General features: G+C 41.8%; 1 protein-coding gene across 2 annotated transcripts in view; it reads left to right on the forward strand.

Annotated features, from left to right (window-relative positions):
• Rasgrp1 (RAS guanyl releasing protein 1) overlaps positions 1-21426 on the forward strand; it is a 77386-nt gene that overhangs the window by 36885 nt on the left and 19075 nt on the right. For both annotated transcript variants that reach the window (XM_015480844.2, XM_048793380.1), the window contains exons 3-9: positions 5163-5268; positions 11026-11088; positions 11962-12093; positions 14457-14610; positions 17742-17915; positions 18852-18968; positions 20191-20466. In XM_015480844.2, coding sequence (XP_015336330.1) covers positions 5163-5268; positions 11026-11088; positions 11962-12093; positions 14457-14610; positions 17742-17915; positions 18852-18968; positions 20191-20466 — 1022 coding nt within the window. The remainder of the gene's footprint in view (positions 1-5162; positions 5269-11025; positions 11089-11961; positions 12094-14456; positions 14611-17741; positions 17916-18851; positions 18969-20190; positions 20467-21426) is intronic.

Genomic DNA, 21426 nt, shown 5'->3' on the forward strand with positions numbered 1-21426 from the left:
TATATATATATATATATATATATATATATTCCAGCAGCCCAGAAGGTAGATTCCATCTTGACCACCATTTGGAAAATGTGTCTTTCAAAGGGAGGTGGTTCTCAAAGGGAAGAGGCATGCACTGTATGGGATGAGGGTGGGAAAGGAATGCAACCTTGAAAAGCTCATCTGGCATTTGATGGTCACGTGGGGAAGAGATGGTGGTGGGAATGAGGGCAAGTGACTACACTGGGCTGTTCTCTTGTTGAAAAAGAACTGAGGAGGGAGAGGTAGTGGAGCTCCTGACTAGCTGTGGAAAGTCTCCTTGCTCTTTCCCTCACTCCATCTCTGCCTCTTCTCGTGGAGTGAGTCATCCCCTCTGGTCTGAACATTTTCCAGCACTCACCCCCACAGAGAACATGGTAGGACTCACAAGCTGCAGTGTGGGAACGTCACGGGAACTCTAGAAGAGGCACAAGGTAAAGGTAAAGTGTGAACAATTGTGACTCTTAGGCATGGCCACCTGGGTTCTCCTCCTAAAGGCAACTTTCAAGATCAGGACCAAGTGACCAAAACTTTCAAGAATTCACCAGAATATAAAGGCCATTCTGCCAAGTGTGCCTTGGCTCCAACCCAGGATCCTCATGGCATCTCTCATAGTCATAAGGACTGGAAGAGTTCTTAGCACTCACCCTCATTAGCCTCCCATTTAATTCTTGGCTCCCTCTCCCAACAGATGGCCTGCAGATTGCAACCAGGTGTGATGGAAAGAGCAGGGGTTCTGGAATCAAACAGACCTAGGGCTAAATCCTAACTCTGCCATTCATTGTCCCTTTCCTAACCTCACTATGGCTTAATTTCTTCAGCTGTAAACAGTGAATAGCCAACATTGCAGGGTCTTCTGAGAATTATAAATAACATTGTTAAAGTCCTTAGCACAGCCCCTGGCATTAAGTAGGGCTTCAGTAATGATAATTGCTATGTGAATGACAGCAATGCTTATTAAGTGTCATGCCTCCTCTTAAGTACTATAGTCAGCCACAAAGGGAAAATGAGATAGCAAGTCTTGAGTGCTGTCCATACCTACCAAGCCTGGGCCTGTGTCTGTAGCGCATGGAGCACATGGGAACATTCTAATGCATACCTTTAAGTGTATTGCATATTGCAGTTTCACTATTCAAGAATATAAATACTGCCATCTCTGTGAAGAGGTCCACATTGTAAAAACTATTGTCAAATGCTGCATTAAGAAGTTACCCCTCTGTAGCTCTGGGGGTTTGATTGCATGCTTGCCACCAATTTTTTTTTTTTTTACCTTCCCTGTGCCTGATATCTTCCATGTGACTTTGAAGTTCCCTCCCTTCAACTTTAGATTCAGAAATATGACTTACTTTAGCCAACAGAATGAGGCAGAAGTGACAGCATTCCACTTCCAAAACTAAGTTCAAGAGGCCTTGGATATTTCTAGTTACCCTTCAGTGCCCTGCCATCATGAGAAGAACCTGCCCCTGATAGGCTGCTGCTCCAAGGAAGCTGGGAGACATGTGGAGTAGTGCGCCAGCAAAGCCCAGCCTGTATCACTTGCCCCCCAACTGAGACACTTCAGCAAAAATAAATGGTTGCTATTTTAAGTTACTGAATTTTGGCATAGTTTGTTTTGCAGTATTTTGTGGCAAGAGACAATTATCACAGAAATTATGTGGGCCAGAAAACAGAGAAAGCAATGCTAGACATACCTCACCAGAGTATAAGTACAGAAAAATTAATGGAAGATTTACACAGTATAACCATGTATATTTCATTAAAATGTTTTACTAAATTGTAATTTTGAGTTTCTTTTGAAAACTGTGGCTGAGAAGAAAATAAGTGTGTATATTATACACAGTCAATGATATAACTAATTACAAGCAAACTCAGTTTCCAGAGAGGCATGAATGAGTTCACTCATCTACTCAACACATGCCTAGAGTGCATACCATTGTGGGTACTGTTCTAGGTTTTAGAAATAGGTTGTGGGAAAAAACAGATAAGACTTAGGTTTCATGAAGTTTGTGTTCTGTTGAAATTCTGTAAATTAAAAATTAAATAAAAAATAACCAGATAACTTTAGAACATAAGTGCTATGAAGAAACTCAGGCAGGAGAATGGGTGCCTTAGGTAGTTTAAGGAAGACCTCTCTGGGGATGTGATGATTGAGATTTACATAACATGAATGAATCAAGGGAAGAAAGACTATGTGGAGGGGAATAGCAAATGCAAAGACCACGAGGTAGGAATAAGCTTGGAATATGAGGTATACACAGATGCATGGAGAGGAGCAATGTGGTTAAAAAAAATGAAGTGGGTAATATTAGAAGAGGTAGAATAAGTGAAGCTCTGCTGGCTACAGTAAGGGGTTTGTTTTATACCAAATATAATGGAATTTGTTAACGTATATTAATATAAGCACATGACCTGATTTATAGTTTTCAGGAGCTCACTTCTAGCTACTGTGTGGAGAATGGACTGTAGGTGAACCAGAGTAGAAGCAGGGAAGTCAATTCATTGCATCATGGTGGCTGAATGAGGGTTATGGCAAGGATGGAGACAAGTGAGATATATTTTGAAAGTAAAATCAAGACCTCCTGATGGATTAGATATGAGGAAAATGAGAAATGAAGCATGACTCCCAGGTTTTTAGGTTGGGCAACTCTGAAGATGGTTGGTTGTGCCATTTCTAGAGATGAGGACAAATGGAGGAGGAATGAATTGGGAGGAGAAAGTCCTGATTTTGTCTGGGTGAGTTAAGTTTGAACTTGCACTTCCAAGTGGATTTGCCAGGTAGGCTGCTGGGCATACTAATTCGGTGGTCATGGCTGAAGATATGTAACTTGGGCAGTTGTCAGCATAGAGCTGGTATTTCAGTCATAGGACTGGATGATTTCACTAGAAAAAAAAAGTTGACTTTTAAATTTAAAATTTAAGAAGTTTAAACAATTTTTTTAAATGTTAGAAAAAAAGAAGTGGGAAGACTAAGCCATAGAGCATGATGACATTTAAGAGCTTAGTAGAGGAAGAGGAGACAGAAGAAGAGCGTGAGAGAGAAGTGAGAGAATGTGATGTTATGGAAGCCAAGGGAAGAAAGTGTTCCAGGAAGGAGAGTTGTCAACTTTGGGTTGTGTTTTTGGGTTGAATGCAATTGAATCATGAAGTAACATGAACAGAGGTATGACTATTGGATTTGGCAATGAAGTAACCTTTGGCATCGGTAACTTTAGAAAGAAAATATTTAATGGAATAATGGAATGGAATAAGTCACAGTGGAATGATGGAAGAGTAAATGGGAGGTAAGAAAGTAGTGACAGTGAGTTTTTGCTGAAAGGAAACAGAAAGCTGCAGAGGAAGCTGGAGACTAGGAGGAGAGTTATGGGTCTGTTTTTATTTCATTTTGTTTCAAGTGGGAGATACAGGGGTACATGGAATGCCAGTGGAAGTAAACCAGTAGAGAGAAAAGTATTGGGATTATAGGAGAGAAGGTGGCCAGGTCCAGCACCAGCGTCCTTGAGGAGAGGAGACTGGAGCACTATACAAGGTCTTCCACTATGAAAGGTCTTCCATGGTAAAGGAAAGGGCAGTAGGAAGGGCACCAGTAAGTTGGTGGATTTGGCAGTAGGGAGGGAGGAGCCTGTCAGTTTACAGTGTTTTCTCAATGAACTTTAGGTTTCATTTGAGGCATCAGAACTTCTGGGCCCAAATGTTCTATGTCCTTTGTTTACAATTTGATAAATGTGAAAGAAAATAAAAATGACAACCCCTTTTCTATAGTGTATTTGTGGGGGCCGGGGGCTTACTGGGGATTGAACCCAGGGGTGCTCTACCACTGAGCTACATCCCCAGTCCTTTTTTATTTTTTATCATGAGATAGGGTCTTTCAAAGGTGCCCAGGCTGGTTTCCAACTTGCAATCCTCCTGCATCAGCCTCCCAAGTTTCTATGATTACCAGGCCTAACCTCTATAAAATATTTTAAATAGCAATACAGATGACAAACAATTCATGTATATTCTTTCATTTGATTCTTTTCATTGAACCATTCAAATTCCTGGCTAGGAATAGAATTCTCTTAATTTCTGTAAATGAAGACATATTAAAAGATGTTGCATTAGAAACTGTCAACAGTTAAGTCATTACTACCCTTAGACTAAGGGTCAAAGAGATAAACAGTTTGATATCCCAGCCAGAGCTGTAGTCATGAAGGAAGGGCCAACCCATGTGATTATTCATCCAATTGCATGTAGCTACTATCAAGGATGTGCTGTCAAGGCAGAGAGGAAATGAGAAAGACATATTTTGACTTCCCTCCCATCTCTTGCTCCTGTTTCCCAATGGCTGAACCCAGCTGGTAAGGGAGCCCCAGTGATGTGATTCATGCTGAAGACCAGAGAGTAGATATGGCAATAAGTAATCAGCTCTGGCCCTGACACTTCATACCACAAATGTTGAAAAGGTTTTGAAAACCACTTCAAGGGAATCTTTATGTTCGTTGCTGGTGTATAGAATGCATCTTATTATCTGTTACCAGGTGGGATTTGGAAAACCCAGCTAACCAAGCTCTTCAATACAAATCAACATGAATACCTGTAATCTACTGACAACCTTCCAATGTCATGTTTGCTTCTAACCTGTCTCCTTTATTTCAATCCAGAGGCACATTAACTATGAAACTAGGAGAATTTTCATTCTAGGGCTCTTCATTTGCATGATTCACTTCTAAGGTTGTGGGAGGGCCCTATTCATGTGATCATACATTTTTGTAAAATGTTTCGAAAGTAAGGTATTTTAATTACAATCAATTTATACTGTAACTTTTCTCGTTATGACCCTAGGGAGGTTTCTCCTGCATCATGTGAACTTTAGGCCTCACAAAACCTGGACTGCCTCTGTTTTCAACAGACACTTAGGTGTATTGATGTAGATTTTATCCTTTTTTCAAGATTTTATCATCTTTGGGGCAAGGGGACTAATGAGCATCAAAATGGACACTTGGGAGAAGATAGAGTACAGCAGGAAGAGAGAAAAGCCAGGAAGGAGGGTTGAGCCTGAGGCATGCTCTGGCCAGCTTCCAGAGCAGTGGAAGAGGAGGGTGTCAGGTGTCCACCAGATGCCTGACTGGACCTGACTCAGATGCTGCTCTTTATATTTTCAGATGCAGATGGGAACTTGTGTCGAAGTAACCAGCTGTTGCAAGTCATGCTGACCATGCACCGAATCATCATCTCCTCTGCGGACCTGCTGCAAAAAGTTATGACCCTATATCCTTTAACATAGTGACTGGAATGCCAGAACGGGATCTATTCCAAAAGTAGCTGGAGATTTGAAGCATGCTTTCGTTTTGCTTGGTTTGGAATAGCCTGAGTGAGAAATGTCCATTTCCTTTTATATGGAGTGTGTGCATATTCATTCATGTATTCATTTGTGTATCATGTTCATTCATGCATTGAGTGGGATACTGGTACTGATGCTGATTTCTCTGGGGGTGGTCAAAGGTGCAAACATGGTCACCTTCAGTATCTCTTGCAAGTAAAAACTACTTTTCCTGTAGAGTAGTCAAAATTCATGTTTATCCTGAACAAACTGACAAGGACAACAGCACGGTTCAAATGATGCATTCCTTTCTGGCTTCCCTGCCCAGTTCTCAGCCTTCCCAGGCTCTGAAGAAAGCTTCCCAAGGCAAAAGCATCTGGAGAATCTGCTGGTGCCTTCTTGCTTCTGGCAGAGACATTGACTGTGCACCAAGCAAGCCCTGATGAATGTTAGCCTTCCCGTGGGGTGTGAACCAAGCAGGGCAGAGAAGGACCCACCTCCTCCTCCTTCTCACAAATGACACTGGGGGATGTAGCCCCCAAGAAATAAAGGCTGTAGAGGAGGTGAGACTGTTTAGCACCTGAGGCCCAAGCCCCTGGGACTGAGTCATGACTTGTGACTGCTGCTGTAATCCTTCATTGCTTTAATTCCCCATTTCATGTTGCCACACACAGAAAAAAATACTAAAACTTAAAAATTGCTGTGTGCAGTGGCCCATGCCTCCAGTGACTCTGGAGGCTGAGGCGAGTAGATTACTGCCTGGGCAATTTAGTAAGACCCTATTTCAAAAATGAAAATTGAAAGGTCTGGGGATGAACCTGATGGTAGAGTACTTCCCTAGCTTGTATGAGGCCCTGGGTTCAATCCTAAGCACCATCAAAAAACAAAACAAAACAAAAAAAGGTCAAATTGAATCCCTCCTCTAAATGTGCTCAGAAATTTTTCTCTCTCATCTCAAAGGTGGTGTTTCTAAGAGCGTGCCAAGGGTGTAGTGTTTGTTGGGAAAGGTCCCCATAATGAGAGGTACAGGTAATAAGTGGGAAGCCTCCTCTGCAGAGAATTTTAAAACCACAGTAACACCGACTCAAAGTCTGTCTGCTTTTTATTGACTCCATGCATGAGTGATTGTAAACAGTGTCAGTGATTATGTACTCCTCCTTAAAAATTTGTTTGAGAGCCTCTGAACTAAATTGTACCCCGGGTGCTCACCCTCGGGATGCACTGGGTGCTGCCCTTGAGTTGGCCCCCTCTGCCCTGCCGTCACCCTGTGAGTTATTTCATCTCCCTCCTGTACTTCCAAACTTGGCCTCTTCAGGGGCACCTGCCCATTAACTGAGCCACACATTCAAGTGTCCTTAACCTAAAAAACTAAACTCTTAACCTTGCCACCCCTTCATTCTATTGTTAGAAATTTGATGCAGAAACGTCTTAAAGCAGTCTGCATTATCTTCAATCTGTCTACTCCTACGCACTCTGTAAGTCAACTATGGCGCCTACCCCAGGACTCATACTTTTCTCTGATGTCACCAGTGCAGTGACCTCCCAATTGCTAAGCCCAGGGGCCTTTTCCCCATCCTTGTTTACACTGACCTTCCAGAAGTAGTAGGCATCACCAATGCCTGCAACCCTCAGCTCTCTTCAGCTCTCCCCCAGGGCTCCTGGACAGGACCTTCCTGGGTCTCTGTCTTTAGGCTGTGCCTTCTCCAGCATCTCATCTGGCCTCTTCTCTGAGCACCACTTTAATCCTAGGATAGCATCCCAGTGTTCCATTCACTTGACTGCCTTTCTATGGGCGGTTTCTCCCCAGGATGTCCACCATGGTGGTTCTGTGCTGATGGTGACTTCTTCCAATTTATGTTTCTGTAAACTAAGCCATTTTTTGAAGGTCTGGACTAGTTTCTCGTGCCCACACTTCAATCTTAACATATCCAAACACCTTAATATGTTCATTTGCTCACCACTACCACCCCCAACTACCCACAGTCTTATTATATTCCACACTGGCACCAGTATCTTCATTTTCAGTTTCAGGTGGTGGTGTCATTATCCATCCAGTTGCCAAAACCAGAAACATCAGGAGCAGTCCTGACTCCTCCCTGCTTTTCACCTCCTACAGAATCTGCCACCCAGTCCCAGGGTTTCTGCTTCAGAAATGACCTGTTTCTGCTCTCGTCCCTTCATTTCTATACCACCATCCCCGTCCAGGTCCCCACTGTCACAATCCCAGACCTCTGCCCCCTACTAGTCTTCTCATCTATATGGTTCTCCCGTCTGGTTATTATCCACACCTGGATATTAACTCACATCCTAAAAACAAATTGGGCAGGCTGTTGCTTTGGGGCCTCTGCCAACTACTAGGGTTCATGTCTGACTCCTCAACTTGCCTGCAAAATGCCTCCACAGTGTGAGCCTGCCCCCACTCCCTGCTGCATCTTGCCTCTGACACCATCCACCCTCCCTGTCGCATCCTACAGCTCTCCCAGGAGCCCCTTTCCCTCTACCCTGGATTCCTCAATACTCCAGATTTAAGGGGCCTCTGAGATGCCTGGGCCTGGAAACCCATTTTTCCCTCTGCCTAGCTAAATGTTTTCCTTTCAAGACCCTCTCTGTGGAGCCTTTCCTTGACTTTTCCAGCCCTTCTCTTCTTTTAAAAATACTTGTGGTGGTTGAAGATAGTCTTCTTGATTGAAAATCTATTTAACTGCTTTGACTTTAGTTTTGTATTGCTTCAGTCAAAATGTGTCTCCCTCTAGCCTGGAGGTAATCTGCCTAGAAGCTTTTCAGCTTCTCATCTGTGACTGCAGAAAGTGTGAAGTGTTTTTATTCTGTGAACTAACTAAAGGTATCTACCTGATCTTCTGTCTCTAAGCTTTGCATGTAATACTGTGCGCTCTGGCTAATGACTGTGTCAAGTAACCGAGTCTAGCTGCTGTGGCTTGATTGTTGTTAGTAATATGAAAGGTTGCAAGGGTACTGCAAAATTACTTTAAGAGCAATATAAGTATATTTTAAAGCACATACACTTACCTATTTGCAAATCATCCCTACACTAGATTGCCCCCCAAGGGCAGGGACGAAGCTTACTCACCTTTGTTTCTCTGAGCCTAGTGTCTCATGATAGGGTGCAATCAATGTTGCACCATATGGACACAAAGCACTGGGATAACTTTTTTCTTTATACCCAAACTTTTTAGATATCTAGGCTTTGCTTAGCTTAAAAAGTAAGCTAGGGTGGAAGACAGGATTCTAAGACAGGCAGTATGAAAGAAGACTCTGTAATGGAAAGGTTAAATACTGACAGCAAAATGATGTTTTCCTTCGCTCTTGGTTTCCTTGTTCTTTCACCTGGAAGTAAGAGAATTTTTAGTTAAATAAACTCAGATGGTTTCCTCTTTTTCATTGTGTGTGTGTGTGTGTGTGTGTGTGTGTGTGAGAGAGAGAGAGAGAGAGAGAGAGAGAGAGAGAGAGAGAGAGAGAGATTGATTGATTTTAAAACATGCATTGAATAGTTTAGATGCCTAAAAAGTAAGGTCAGCATGTGCTGGTGCTTTCTGGCCATAGTAGGAGCTGTGAAAAGAAGAAAGGGGGGCCAGAGTCTGAGGCTTCCAGCAAACCCTGCAGTTCATGCCAGAGTAGCAGAGCTTCAGCCTCTTACTAAGTTTGTTTCATCTCCTAGAGTTGGAAAGAGGGAGCTCTGCCTGGCCTGCAGGGACTGCCTCTATCATGGTTTCTGAGCTCTGAAGACCTCAGGCAGCTTCCAGCCTTCCAGACAACATTCAGAGTGGCTCCAGGCTAGGCATTAGATAGACAGACTGGATTTGTACAATGACACAGAACCACATGCAGACTACATGTGCTGTCAGTAGACATGAAGGGAGGATAAGGAACAACCAGGAGGAAGGCAAATACCACCATATTGATTTCGTATATCTGTTATTTTAATAGAGAAGCATGTCTTTTGTCCCTTCCCCTTTAACAAAGAAAGAAAATAATTCAACTAGCCGAATATTACAAATATAGACTCTTAAGACGTATTTATCTAAAATGTGTTTTGTGCTTAAATCCCTCCTTCAAAGCAATTAATTTGGCATAAAGAAATATAAAACCATCTCATTCTCGATTCTGCCTTTCACGCCTGTAGAAAGGTGGGCACCAGAACCTCTTATTCCATGAAGTTTGCCAGTTGCTTGTACTTTTGTCTTAATTACCTTTGTTGATGTAGGGGGGTTGTGTGGTTTTTGTTTTGTTTTCTAATCTCAAGGACATATTTTAATAGGCAGTAAGCCTATTAAAATTCAATTTTTAAAATTATGAGTCACTTTATTAAAGTTATAAATTTCATAACCATAGTCCTTTAGGTTTTCAAGTTGAGCTTGCATATCTTATTTTTGTATAAGTCTAGTACGTGTCAGCAAGCAGTTGAAAAATGTTTGGTTAATTTGAATAATGTTGATTGAATACTTTAAATGGTCTTAAACTACAGGTACTCATTTTACATTTTATATTATTTTTAAGTGCTTCAGATATCTCCCTGAATTCTAAGTAATTATTTACAACTCTAATAAATTAAAGTTATAAACAGTAAAGCTAGCATTGTCTACATGTTTCAAAACTATGCATAAAATTATTTAAATTTCAATTTAAAACCACAAATGTGAAGCACTTAAAACATTCCTAATGGAAATTTCAAGGCTATCATTCTAATATGCTCTAAAACATATGAAGTTTCAAAATGCACAAATGCCTTCCTAATAAATATTAGCACTATGGTTTTGACTATCCTTGGCTTTTCTATATTTAACTCTAAATATGGTTTTGACTATCCTTGGCTTTTGATCTTTCCTGGCTGCTCACTGCACTCCTCTCCTGAGCTCAGCTGGAAGCCACTCAATCTTAGATTGCAGTGATTATGTTTTTGCTTTTTTGGTACTGGCAACTGAACCCAGGGGCATTTTACCATGAAGCTACATCTCCAGTACTTTGTATTTTTTGAGTTAGGGCCTCAAAGTTGCTGAGTATAGCCTCGAACTTGCCATCCTCCCACCTCAGCTTCTGAAATTGCTTGGATTACAGGCGTGCACCACCATGTCCAGGCTTGTGAAATACACAGCCCACATAATCTGATTCCTAAATCCATTGATGGAGGGAAGATGGCAGAACCTCCTGCCTCAGGCTCCTCACTGGATTGAAGTTCTCATTTCTTTGACTCTTAAAATAAATGAACACACTTTCCATGTATCTATCTCTACAGATAAGCAAACTCGATGAGATTTTTCTGTTCTTTCATATTTTGGAATCTTCAGAATGGCAACACTCTTTAAGGTGATCTCCAGTTGTATATTGGATTATGCCCATAGCTTTGTCTGATTGGACATCACAGTTTACTGGGTCAGTCTAGTGGCATCCTCTAGGTTTATTTATTATAATTTTCACAGTATTGTTCTTAATTATCACGAAAATATATTTGAACATATATGTCTTCCTTTCCTAATTCACTATACAATTTTTTTCACTGCATGAATCCGTTACATTTTAAAAGATAAAAGGCTCATTTTAGCTTGTTGATGCAGTTGGACTCCTCTTGGGCACAGGGAAGAGGTCATGTGCCCCTTATTTCAGGCAGTTGTTTTAGTAAATACTTTCAAAGATGGAGGTTATTTGGTTTCTGTGACAGAGGCTTCCATTTCCCTTAACCACAGCCCTACCTATAAGGAAGCCTTGGCAAAGAACTCACCAGGGCTTTGCCTGAAGATCTGCTATTTTGTAAGGTAATGTTTCTGCACTTGCATGGAGACTCTGTGGAGGGGAGCTGAAGTGAAAGGCTGTAGTTCTTCTTGTCCTCCCTGCCCTTCCCCTCCCCACCATCCATAAAGCCCCTTGGACAGACCAAAAAGACCAAGGCTTGCTACTAGAACTGCCTCTAGAGTGCACAGTGAATTTCTTCTGGTATACCTGAACTTAAACTTCATATCATTTTTTTTTCAATTTTACAGTATTTTGGCATCAAGTGGCTTAAGGAAGATACACAGAGATAAGGATGTCTTGTTTTTATTTCTACTTATAAAAAATAAAACTGAACATTTTAAAAATTTAGAAAATAATAGTCATCACATCCAACTACCTATTTTGGTATATTTCCTTTTTTTTCTACACAGATTTTTAAAATGTGGTTTGAGATTAAAAAATACATAAAGTTTTATATTCTATAGTTTTCACTTAGCTTTCTATTGTCAGTATATTCTATAGTCATTAAAGACTTCTTAAAAACACTGTTTTTTCATGACCATATAACATTCTAATATGTTATAAAGTATATTTTACAGATACATTGTTCCATTTTTGGACATTTGGTTTATCTGCAGTTCTTCACTTTGTGATTAACTGATGCACATAATGATGCATGATTATGTCCTGGCTACTTTACCTGTCTTGTCAGAGCATTCTGTGTATGGAGACACTGAAGACTTTGGCTGGATGGTTTAGGTCCCTCCTTGTCCCCACCCACCTACTTCACTGTAGGACAGATCAGCCTCTGTCTTTTTCTGAATCCTCCTTGTGATCAAAAATTCCCTTGGGAGCCCACCCAATTATGAGTCCTTGGCTTCAGTGTTGGATTGTGGTTTTTAACTCCCTCCCCATAGGTACTGGATAACAGAATTCTGGATCATGTTTAAAATGGATGCCAGCTTGACAAACACCATGGAGGAGTTTCAGGAACTGGTAAAAGCCAATGGTGAGGAGCTACATTGCCGCCTAATTGACACAACTCAAATGTGAGTGTCAAGGTTTTCGTGATTTTTTTTTTTTTTAAACCATCTTCCTCCTATGACCCAGATTGCTTTTCTAGGCTTCTGTCCCTGTGATGATGGCTGCTCCCCTTCCCTGCTGAGCGCTCTGATCTCAGAGAAGTGGGTTCATATTGCCTCGCCATGAATGCTGGTACAATGGAATATTACTCAGCCATAAAGGAACATGAAATATAGCATTTGCCAGTAAATGGAGGGAACTGGAGAGTATGTGCTAAGTAAAATAAGCCAATCTCACAAAACCCAAAGGCCAAATGTTCTCTCTGATATGCAAATGCTAACACAACATAAAGGGGTGGGGTGGGTTAGGGAACAATAGAAGGACTCTGAATTAGACAAAGGGGATGAAGGGAAGGGAGGGGAGATGGGAATAGGAAAGACAGTAAAATGAATCAGACATAACTATCCTATGTTCATATATGAATAGTGACTAGTGTAACTCCATATCATGTACAACTACAAGAATGGAAAGTTACATTCCACGTATGTATAATATATCAAAATACATTCTATTGACACGTATAACTAAAAAGAACAAATAAAAAATAAAAAAGAGTACAATGGACATTTAAAAGGAAAGCAGACAGAACCCATGATTGAGCCATAGGTAATTAACATCCAAGAGTGGGACAAAAGTGAATCCCAGTCAAAAAGAAATCAGGTAGCAAGACCTCACTTAAAATGTATCCACCTCCTGAGAAACTGAAAGTACAACACTGGATTCATGCTTCTTTATTAGTCAATGCAGGAGGCACCCTGAACTTGTAAATGGGGAAAGAACTGCTTAGAAACGTAATCAACAGAGGGTTTATAACATCTACGGATGTCTGTGAAAATCATTTAAACTTCTAGAGCTGGGAAGGGATCTCAGGAATATTTTTATTATTTCTTAGATTGGCTGAATCAGGAAAATGAATGTCCTTCCTAGTTTGAGGGAGGAGTGCACACACATTGTATGCTAAAATTTTCACAGCATGGCCATGTTATTTTGCAATAGCACAAATCCCTAAGATTTATAATTCTAGCAATGAAAAAACATTCTAGTTATCAACTCATCTAAAGTCCTGGTTTTCTGACTGGGAAACTGACCAGTCTGTGGTCACACAGCTAGGTAAGCTTGTGTCAGAGCTGAAACTGGACTGAGAGGCCTGTTCCCAATGCTCGATGCCCATTTCCAATGCGCGATGCCCTGCCTACATAGAAGTGACTTCAAAATCACATCCCAGAGCCCCACACAAGGCTGTTCATCAGTTTGGATTCTGTGTACTTCTTTGCTTAGAATTATATATCTTGAAAGGTTAAAGAGAGTTTTCAAAGTAAAAATTTGTTTTTCATTTTGAAGATGGAGAATTTAGAGACAGAACAGTTGTCAAACTTAGGTCTCCTGTCCTAATATTTCCTAGCTGACTTTCCTGTACCAATATTTTCCACAGAATTATAATCTGTGGGGTATTATCTGACCAGATGTACTTCAGAAATAACCTGTTAAATTTCGCTTTTACAATGCATTTTAGAGTTTGTAATATACTCACCGATCAAGATGGCTACAGAATCTGTTGCATTTCTTAAGCTCATTTGATCACAGAACTCTTGTATCAGAGGCAAGGTATCTAGGGATACCAATTTGGGACACACAGATTTCCAAGTTACTGCCTTTCAAAACTGGGCAGCTTTCCTCTGCTTCCGTCTTGTTGGGGGAAATTGAAACCCCATAAAAGACACATGGGTTGCTTATGAGGAACTAGAGGAGTAGGGGCACTCTAGGGTCAGCTAGGTTTCCTTGGTCATTTCAGTGGCTGGGGACAGTGGAGGAAAATGACTCAAATCTGCCCTGGGCGATCACTTGTTCCTATACACAATTCCTTCCAGCACGATGTCTTCTCTCTGTGGTTCTCTGAGCTCTTCTGGCATGAGAACTGTCCCACTGCCTTCAGATTTCCACTCTCCTATCTCTCTCACGAGAATTCAGGAACAAAAGCATTGGGAGAGCAGGCATAATACACAAGGGAGCCTGGACCAAAGGCAAGGAAACTGACCAGTGCCTGAAACTCTCTTTCCATTGCCTCAGAGTAAACTCATTTACCCTGTTCTCCAAGATATATTCAAAAGGCTACCTGAAAACCAGCAAGGCTTTCTGGTTGCTGCCACAGGAAAAAAAAAAAAAAAAAAAAACCTGATCTGGGGAAATTCTATTAATGCATTGTTTTAGCCAAGCAAAGCTCTCGGTGCTTTGCATATTCTGTGGACGAAACCAGTGGATATACTTGCAAAAAGTAATTGGAATTTATTCTTTCTCCTTGTCTTCTCTCTCTCACAATTACCCACAAAAGCAACGCCCGTGACTGGTCCAGGAAACTCACCCAAAGGATAAAATCAAATACCAGCAAGAAACGGAAAGTCTCCCTGCTCTTTGACCATCTGGAACCAGAAGAGCTATCTGAGCACCTCACCTACCTTGAGTTCAAGTCCTTTCGAAGGATATCAGTATGTACCCAAGGGGCAGGAGAAAACCTATTCTGGGAAATTTCTAAAAATAAGCAGAGAAATTGAGCAAACAGTCGGTCTAACTAACACTAGGGGCCCTAGCAGTGCTGGTAGGCTTTCCCAGTAAACCATCATACAGTCTGGAAAATCAGTACATCTGAGTTCCCCTGGTTTGCTTCTGCTGTGCTTCCGTCTCACATCCTCCATACCCACTTCACCCCACCCCAACACTCGCTCCAGTAATGCACTTTGGGCATGCAGGGACCTTGCACACGTGCATATGCGAGAAAATACGCACACACACCCTCCCGCACGATGATCATTAGGCTTCCAGAACTTCTTTTATATCTTCCTAAAAAAATGAAACTGGGATATGTCTCCCTAGAAGTTTAAATTCATCCAAGGGTAGGCTTTGAATGATTCTGGGAAATCCTAAAGTAGAAAAGATACTCCTAGCCTAACCCAAATATCCCTAAACCCCTAGAGTGGTGCTGACATGGCCCAGCAGTCATCATACGTCTAGAGATAAACTGTGCTGACCTTATCATTGCTACTGGGACAACTAAGCAGAGCCAAAAGAAGTGGTGCTGGAGAGAGATTTCAATATACTGCCAGGAACAGGGAGGGCACACACGTGCATCCTCATGTGTCATACCAGAGCACATTGTTTCCATACAAGAGAAATTGTCAACATTTCAGGTGCTAACAGACCCTCATTGGCCAATACGCCTTCCTAAGAACAGACACCATTACTCCACTCAGGCTCCACTCCTGCCAGCAGGTACAGTTTTCAGCTTTGCTCTAAAACTAGGGAGTACTAAGATGCCCAGTGTATTCTAGAATGACCTGTGCTCCCCAGATGAGAGAGGAGGCCTAGAGGCCTGATTTGAGCAAAGTCAGTACAGCTTACCAGAGTCAAGAGCCAGGGCTGGGACCACATCTCCTAGCCACTCAGCACCAATTTACTGAGCCTAGTTGCATCTGGAAAGAGACATGCCAACCAGGTTACAAAGGTTATTTCATTCTTTCCCATTATATTGATAAGACTTCTGTTGTCAACATAGTTGTTTGGCCAGCCAGCCAGGAACCCTCCATTCTACTTAGAAATAAGTCTCCAAGTATTAACCTGTTCTTGGAGTCCCAGTCCCCTCACCTGCACCCCCAGACACTGAGCCCCGTTGTAAAGCTTCACTTGGGGAATTTCCATTTGGCAACGCCTCCCCTATCACGGGGCAGGACACCAGGCACAGCTGAGAGCCACTGAAAAGGGTTATTTATCACACGGGAAATCTGAGCTCTGCTGGGGAGAAACTGGCAGGGCTATTCAGTCAGGCCTGCAGGACATCTGTTTGATGCCAGTGTTCAGATCATTGCAGGCAGAAGTGAAGAATCAGTTCAGAACAAGCAATCCTAGCCCATCTCCCTGGGGGTTGAACAAGTGTTCTATTTCGGACTGAAAACAAAAGTTTGAACCTTCATTTCTTTTTGAGTGGTTTGATTTGCTTTATAGAAGACTATTTCAGGGAATTTTTTTGTTTTCCCGACATAGTCCTAAAGAGTTTTCCCACTTTTCTTTCCAACTGAGATTGAAGGGAAATTTATCTCTGCTGAGAACCTTGTTTGTTGCAATTCTTTAGCAGGGATGAGCCTATGGGGCTAATTCTTAAAAACAGCAGCAACAACCACGGGATGCGATGGTGTCTCTCAGTGAGAGGCTATTCATTGGAATGAATCATGGCAACTTTTGTTTCAGACAAGTGTGTTTTTTATCTGCAGCCCAACACTTTTGGTTTCTATGTCTCTCTTATGTCTCCTTAAAGGAGTAGTTTTGGTCCTACTCAGATTTCTCTACCCATCAGCAATCACCACACAGTAAAATGGTTACCTTGTTAATTTACAGCTCTTTTATTTAGGTTACATAATCTCATTGGTATTGTAACCTCATTGCTTCTCATTGGTGTTATTTACTACTCTTAAGGCAAGACTAAGGCGTACTGCCGTAACACCCCTCAACACATGCACACACATGCAATCTCAATGGTTAACAATGCAAAAATTCATTTTTTCACTCTAAGTAACATGGGACATGTCTAACACGGGTCAGTAGGGGCTGATCATTGACTCAGGACCCAGATGATAGCAGCTTCAACTTCTCAGGAATTGCCACCATCTCTGTGGCAAACGAATGGCAATGTGGTAAATTCATTGGCTCTTAGATCTTTCCCTCAAATCCTGTGGTTATGCCACGTGGCCACACCTGCTTTCACTGGGAAGAGTTCAGACTGGGCATAGCACCAAAGACTCCCATGGGAGTGTTGGAAGAAAACAGACCATTCCTCCCTCTTGGCTACAATGTGTGAGCAGAAAGACTCTTATGACAGGGACATAATGGCTACAGGCATCACATACCAGATCTTCCAGGACATTTCCAGTTTCACATATGCTGTTTTGTTGTAAACCACAGAAAATGCCATTATCTTGTTTGGGAAACTATGGTCACTGAATATATAGTTAACCACGTCTCATGTACCCCTTTCCTTTGGCCTCTGTTCAAGTTAGCGGAAGAAAATCCAAACAGGCTTGTTTTAGCATGAGATAATAATTATCCTATTAGCACCACTTTGCATGTATATAGCACTTCAAAAAGTTAGAAGTGCTTTTTGAAGTGCTTTCATATATTATCTTGTTTGATTGAGATAACTTCATGTCCTAAATAGGGGAGATTTTATTATCACATTTTTAAGAAAAGAAAATAGCTGGTAAAGATTTGTTTTTGTGAAGGGAATTATCTTTTTCAAATTTTGCAGCAGAGCCAGAACTAATGGTGAGATAGTTCTACAGTGTTTTTAGAATCTAGAGGAGACACAAACAATATACACTCAAAAACAACAGTTAGATTAATTAGGGTGTGTACTTATCCACTGATGCTTAATTAATTTTCATGTAGAGGGGCCATGATGTGACTTCCCTCCCATCATTCCTTTTGGCCTCATGGCAGAGATGTAGGAGGGGAGGATACAAGTTTGTCTGTCCCATAGCATGTCCCAGCTACTACTGAGCAGAGCTGACTTGTCCCTCAGATTTCCCAGAATACCAGTGCACAGTCCTGATGGTTGTTTTTTTCCCCCCAGTTCTCTGATTATCAAAATTACCTTGTAAATAGCTGTGTGAAGGAGAACCCCACCATGGAGCGATCCATTGCCCTGTGCAATGGCATCTCCCAGTGGGTACAACTGATGGTTCTCAGCCGCCCCACCCCGCAGCTCCGGGCAGAAGTTTTCATCAAGTTCATCCATGTGGCTCAGGTGAGTGGGTTAAGATTTTTGCCTGGTCTCTGAGTTAAATCATCCATTCCCTTTCTTTCCAGCCTACTCTATCGGTTTGAGCTGTTCTTCCTGAACCATATAGGGCCTTATGTGCTTCAACTGTCCCCTGATTTAGGTGTGATTTTTAAATTTTCTCACCCAAGGACAATGTGGAGGGCCATACAGGCCATCTCAGGATCCGGATTCACATGTAGATCTTTTTAATATTTTTCAGAAGATGCTTACCTTTTTTTCGCAAATCTGGCCCACATGGCAAAAGTCAAGGAAGTTCTGTTTTGCTGGAGCCAAACCAGCCTGGGTTTTCTTAGGTCTTGGAGCTCATGCTGCATTAGTTGGATTTAATGTCTAAGGGGTAGAGATTCCAGCTTCTGTATCCCTTCTTATGCCTTCAGGCATTGAACATTGCCTAAAGACAAACTCCTTATGCTCAAGAATAAAACAAACTGATAAATCTGGGGTAAATGAACAAAACATTATACTTAATGATATTTTTCCAACTCTGGATGATACACACTAGTGTTGCTCAAAGTTTGGTACCTGGACCACCTACTCTGATATTCATTAAAGGTAGAAATCTCTAAGCCCATCCCAGATCCAGGGAATCAGAATGTCTGGTTTGGGTTTAACAGTTTTTGAGTTCAACAAATGCTCAGGGTGATTCTTGGACACCACTGATTTAGATGGTGGTCACAGATCAGCTACAGCAAAGGGAGGGAGATGTGACACCTTGCTAATTTAGGATCCACTCATCTGGAATTCAGCCGAAAGGGAGAGAGAAACAGAAAAGTGCAATTCTTGATTACTAGTCTTTGATGGGTATAAGGAAGACTCGTGGCAGAGACAAGAGTCAGCTTCTAAACTCCCCTTATAATTCACATGTACAATGACTCTGCTATCTTGTCTCTTGTGTCACAGAAACTCCACCAGCTACAGAACTTCAATACATTGATGGCTGTAATAGGGGGGCTATGTCACAGCTCAATCTCCAGGCTCAAGGAGACCAGTTCGCATGTCCCACATGAAATCAATAAGGTTAGTGCTACTATCTTCTCTCCGGCCCTTAGGAGCATTCCCAACACTAGAACCATTTTCTCCTTAAGGTTCAGATCAGCATTTCCAAACCACACCACACCTGGTCAACCAGGGAAAGGACCAGGGAGACAAACCCTAAGGAAATCCATAGGATGGGAAAGTTATAGATTTGAAAGTATTTATGATTCTATCTGATCTTAAGACAGTGTCACTGTACACCTTCCTGCTGGGCCAGTTGAAATGATATATGTCTTTCCCATGTTCATAGGCAACTGAATATTTAGTCACCATCTTTACTGCTGATTCCCTTGACCCAGCTCCTTGCTCCAAAATGTTTTCCCAAAAGGAGTAAGGTTCAGTTAACCAAAGTTCAGTTTGTAAGTCAAGTGTATAGTGACATGTTAAAACCCAAGCTACCCAAAACACTTGGAGAATGACTTTCTGAATACTCAAATTTTCTCACAGTTGGAGATGAGCTCTGTCTTGAGATAAAGCTCCATAGAGGGCTTCATAAGGAAAGTAACATGCAAGAAGCTACTGTAACTCCACAGTTAAAACACATGCATCCCCCTTGCCAGCCACAAAGGCAGCACTTTCTGACATCACATTTCAGATGTTAAGAACTACAGCGTCCCTGGCTCAGGACTAAAGGGATACTTGTTATTTATTGTATGTAGCTCTGTACAATAAATAAAAATCTTCAGATTTTATTTTTGTGTGTCTGTGTATACTGGGCATTGAACGCAGGTGCCAACCACTGAGCCACATCCCCAGCTCTATTTTGTATTTTATTTAGAGGCAGGATCTCACTGAGTTGTTTAGCACCTCACTTTTGCTGAGGCTGGCTTTGAACTTGTGATCCTCCTGCCTCAGCCTCGTGAGCCACTGGGATTACAGGTGTGTGTCACTGTTCCTGGCTGCCTTGTCAATTTTTATGTCAGGTGTTTATATTATTAATTTTTGAAAAGAAATAATTTGAATACAAAAATAATTAAACTCTACTTAAATTCTTTAAGTTATGTAGTAAAATCAAGTAAAGTGTGTAGTGTATTCTGTGACACTTGATATAGCCAGTGTTAGTTTGGAAGCCACTATCTCTACCTTTTAGATGAATTATGGATAGATTGAAACCATGGCAGGGGATGAGAATAAGCAAGACAGCCATTACAGACAACATACCATATTCAGCGAGCACCTGTGACTGGTCTGTTCTACTTTGTAGGTTCTGGGTGAGATGACTGAGCTGCTGTCCTCCTGCAGAAATTATGACAACTACAGGCGAGCCTATGGGGAGTGCACCCACTTCAAGATCCCCATACTGGGGGTGCATCTCAAGGATCTCATTTCCCTGTATGAAGCTATGCCCGACTATCTGGAAGATGGGAAGGTGAACGTCCACAAGCTGCTGGCTCTGTACAATCATATCAATGAACTGGTCCAGCTGCAGGAGGTAGCCCCACCATTGGAAGCCAACAAGGACTTGGTGCACCTGCTCACGGTGAGGTTTACACTTGAGAACAATTTTTGTATGCCAAGCTTCATTCGGTACACCTCGCCAAATATAAGCAGTTAAGCCTCATAAAAACTCTATGAAATAGAACTACTATTTCCACTTTATGGATGGGGTACTGGGGCATAGACATAACCTGCCAAGAGACCACACATTATTCCGTATCAGAGCCTTGATGCAGACCCAGATGGGGAGATCCTTTCTCTTGAGCAGTGTGCCTTTTGGACTGCTAGGAGTGTTTCCTTACTCCCATGAAAGCAGTCTTAATCTCTTTAGGAGCAGCACAGGGCAAATCAGGATATAGCATTGGTAACAAGAGGAAACTGTGTGCTATCTAAAAACAGGGAGACAGTGAGTATAACAGGCAGGTTTGTTCTTTGAGTCCTGCTACTACTGGCTTAGAACCCTGCTCCTGGAGATGTCCAAGCCAAAGGGTAGGTGAACTCTTGTCAGTGGTGTGGAAACCAGGATTTGCATTTTGGGTGTGAGGTAACAACAGCTGAGCTTCCTTCCTTCCAGACCTGCAATTCTGTGGTTCACTGATTGGGCGACTATGGGCCCATACTGTCCAAGTCTGTTTCCTCTGTGAATTCAGAGGGGTTAGTCTGCAAGACACCTTCTAACTTCTCTCTCAGTTCTAAAATTATACAAGTTTTAACCCAATTCTTTTTGTGAAATGAATAATGACCATAACCTCTTTCTACCTTGCAGAAACATTTCGATAGCACCCCAGGCTGAATCTTGGTGTTCTAGCCCTTTCTCTTTAGTTGCTGACCTTGGCTGATCTCTGCCTTGGACAAAATGAACAGGGGCTTAGATGGCTTATAGAGGCTTAGATGTTAAACCAAAAATATGAAATCATAGTTAAAAAGAGGGCATCCTGGGACTTCTCCAAAATTTAAAAACAATTTAACAAGAAATAACTAATGTTTGCCCTATTGCAGTAGC

This window comes from Marmota marmota, unplaced genomic scaffold (assembly GCF_001458135.2).
Source record: "Marmota marmota marmota unplaced genomic scaffold, marMar, whole genome shotgun sequence".
Classification (NCBI taxonomy): Eukaryota; Metazoa; Chordata; class Mammalia; order Rodentia; family Sciuridae; genus Marmota; species Marmota marmota.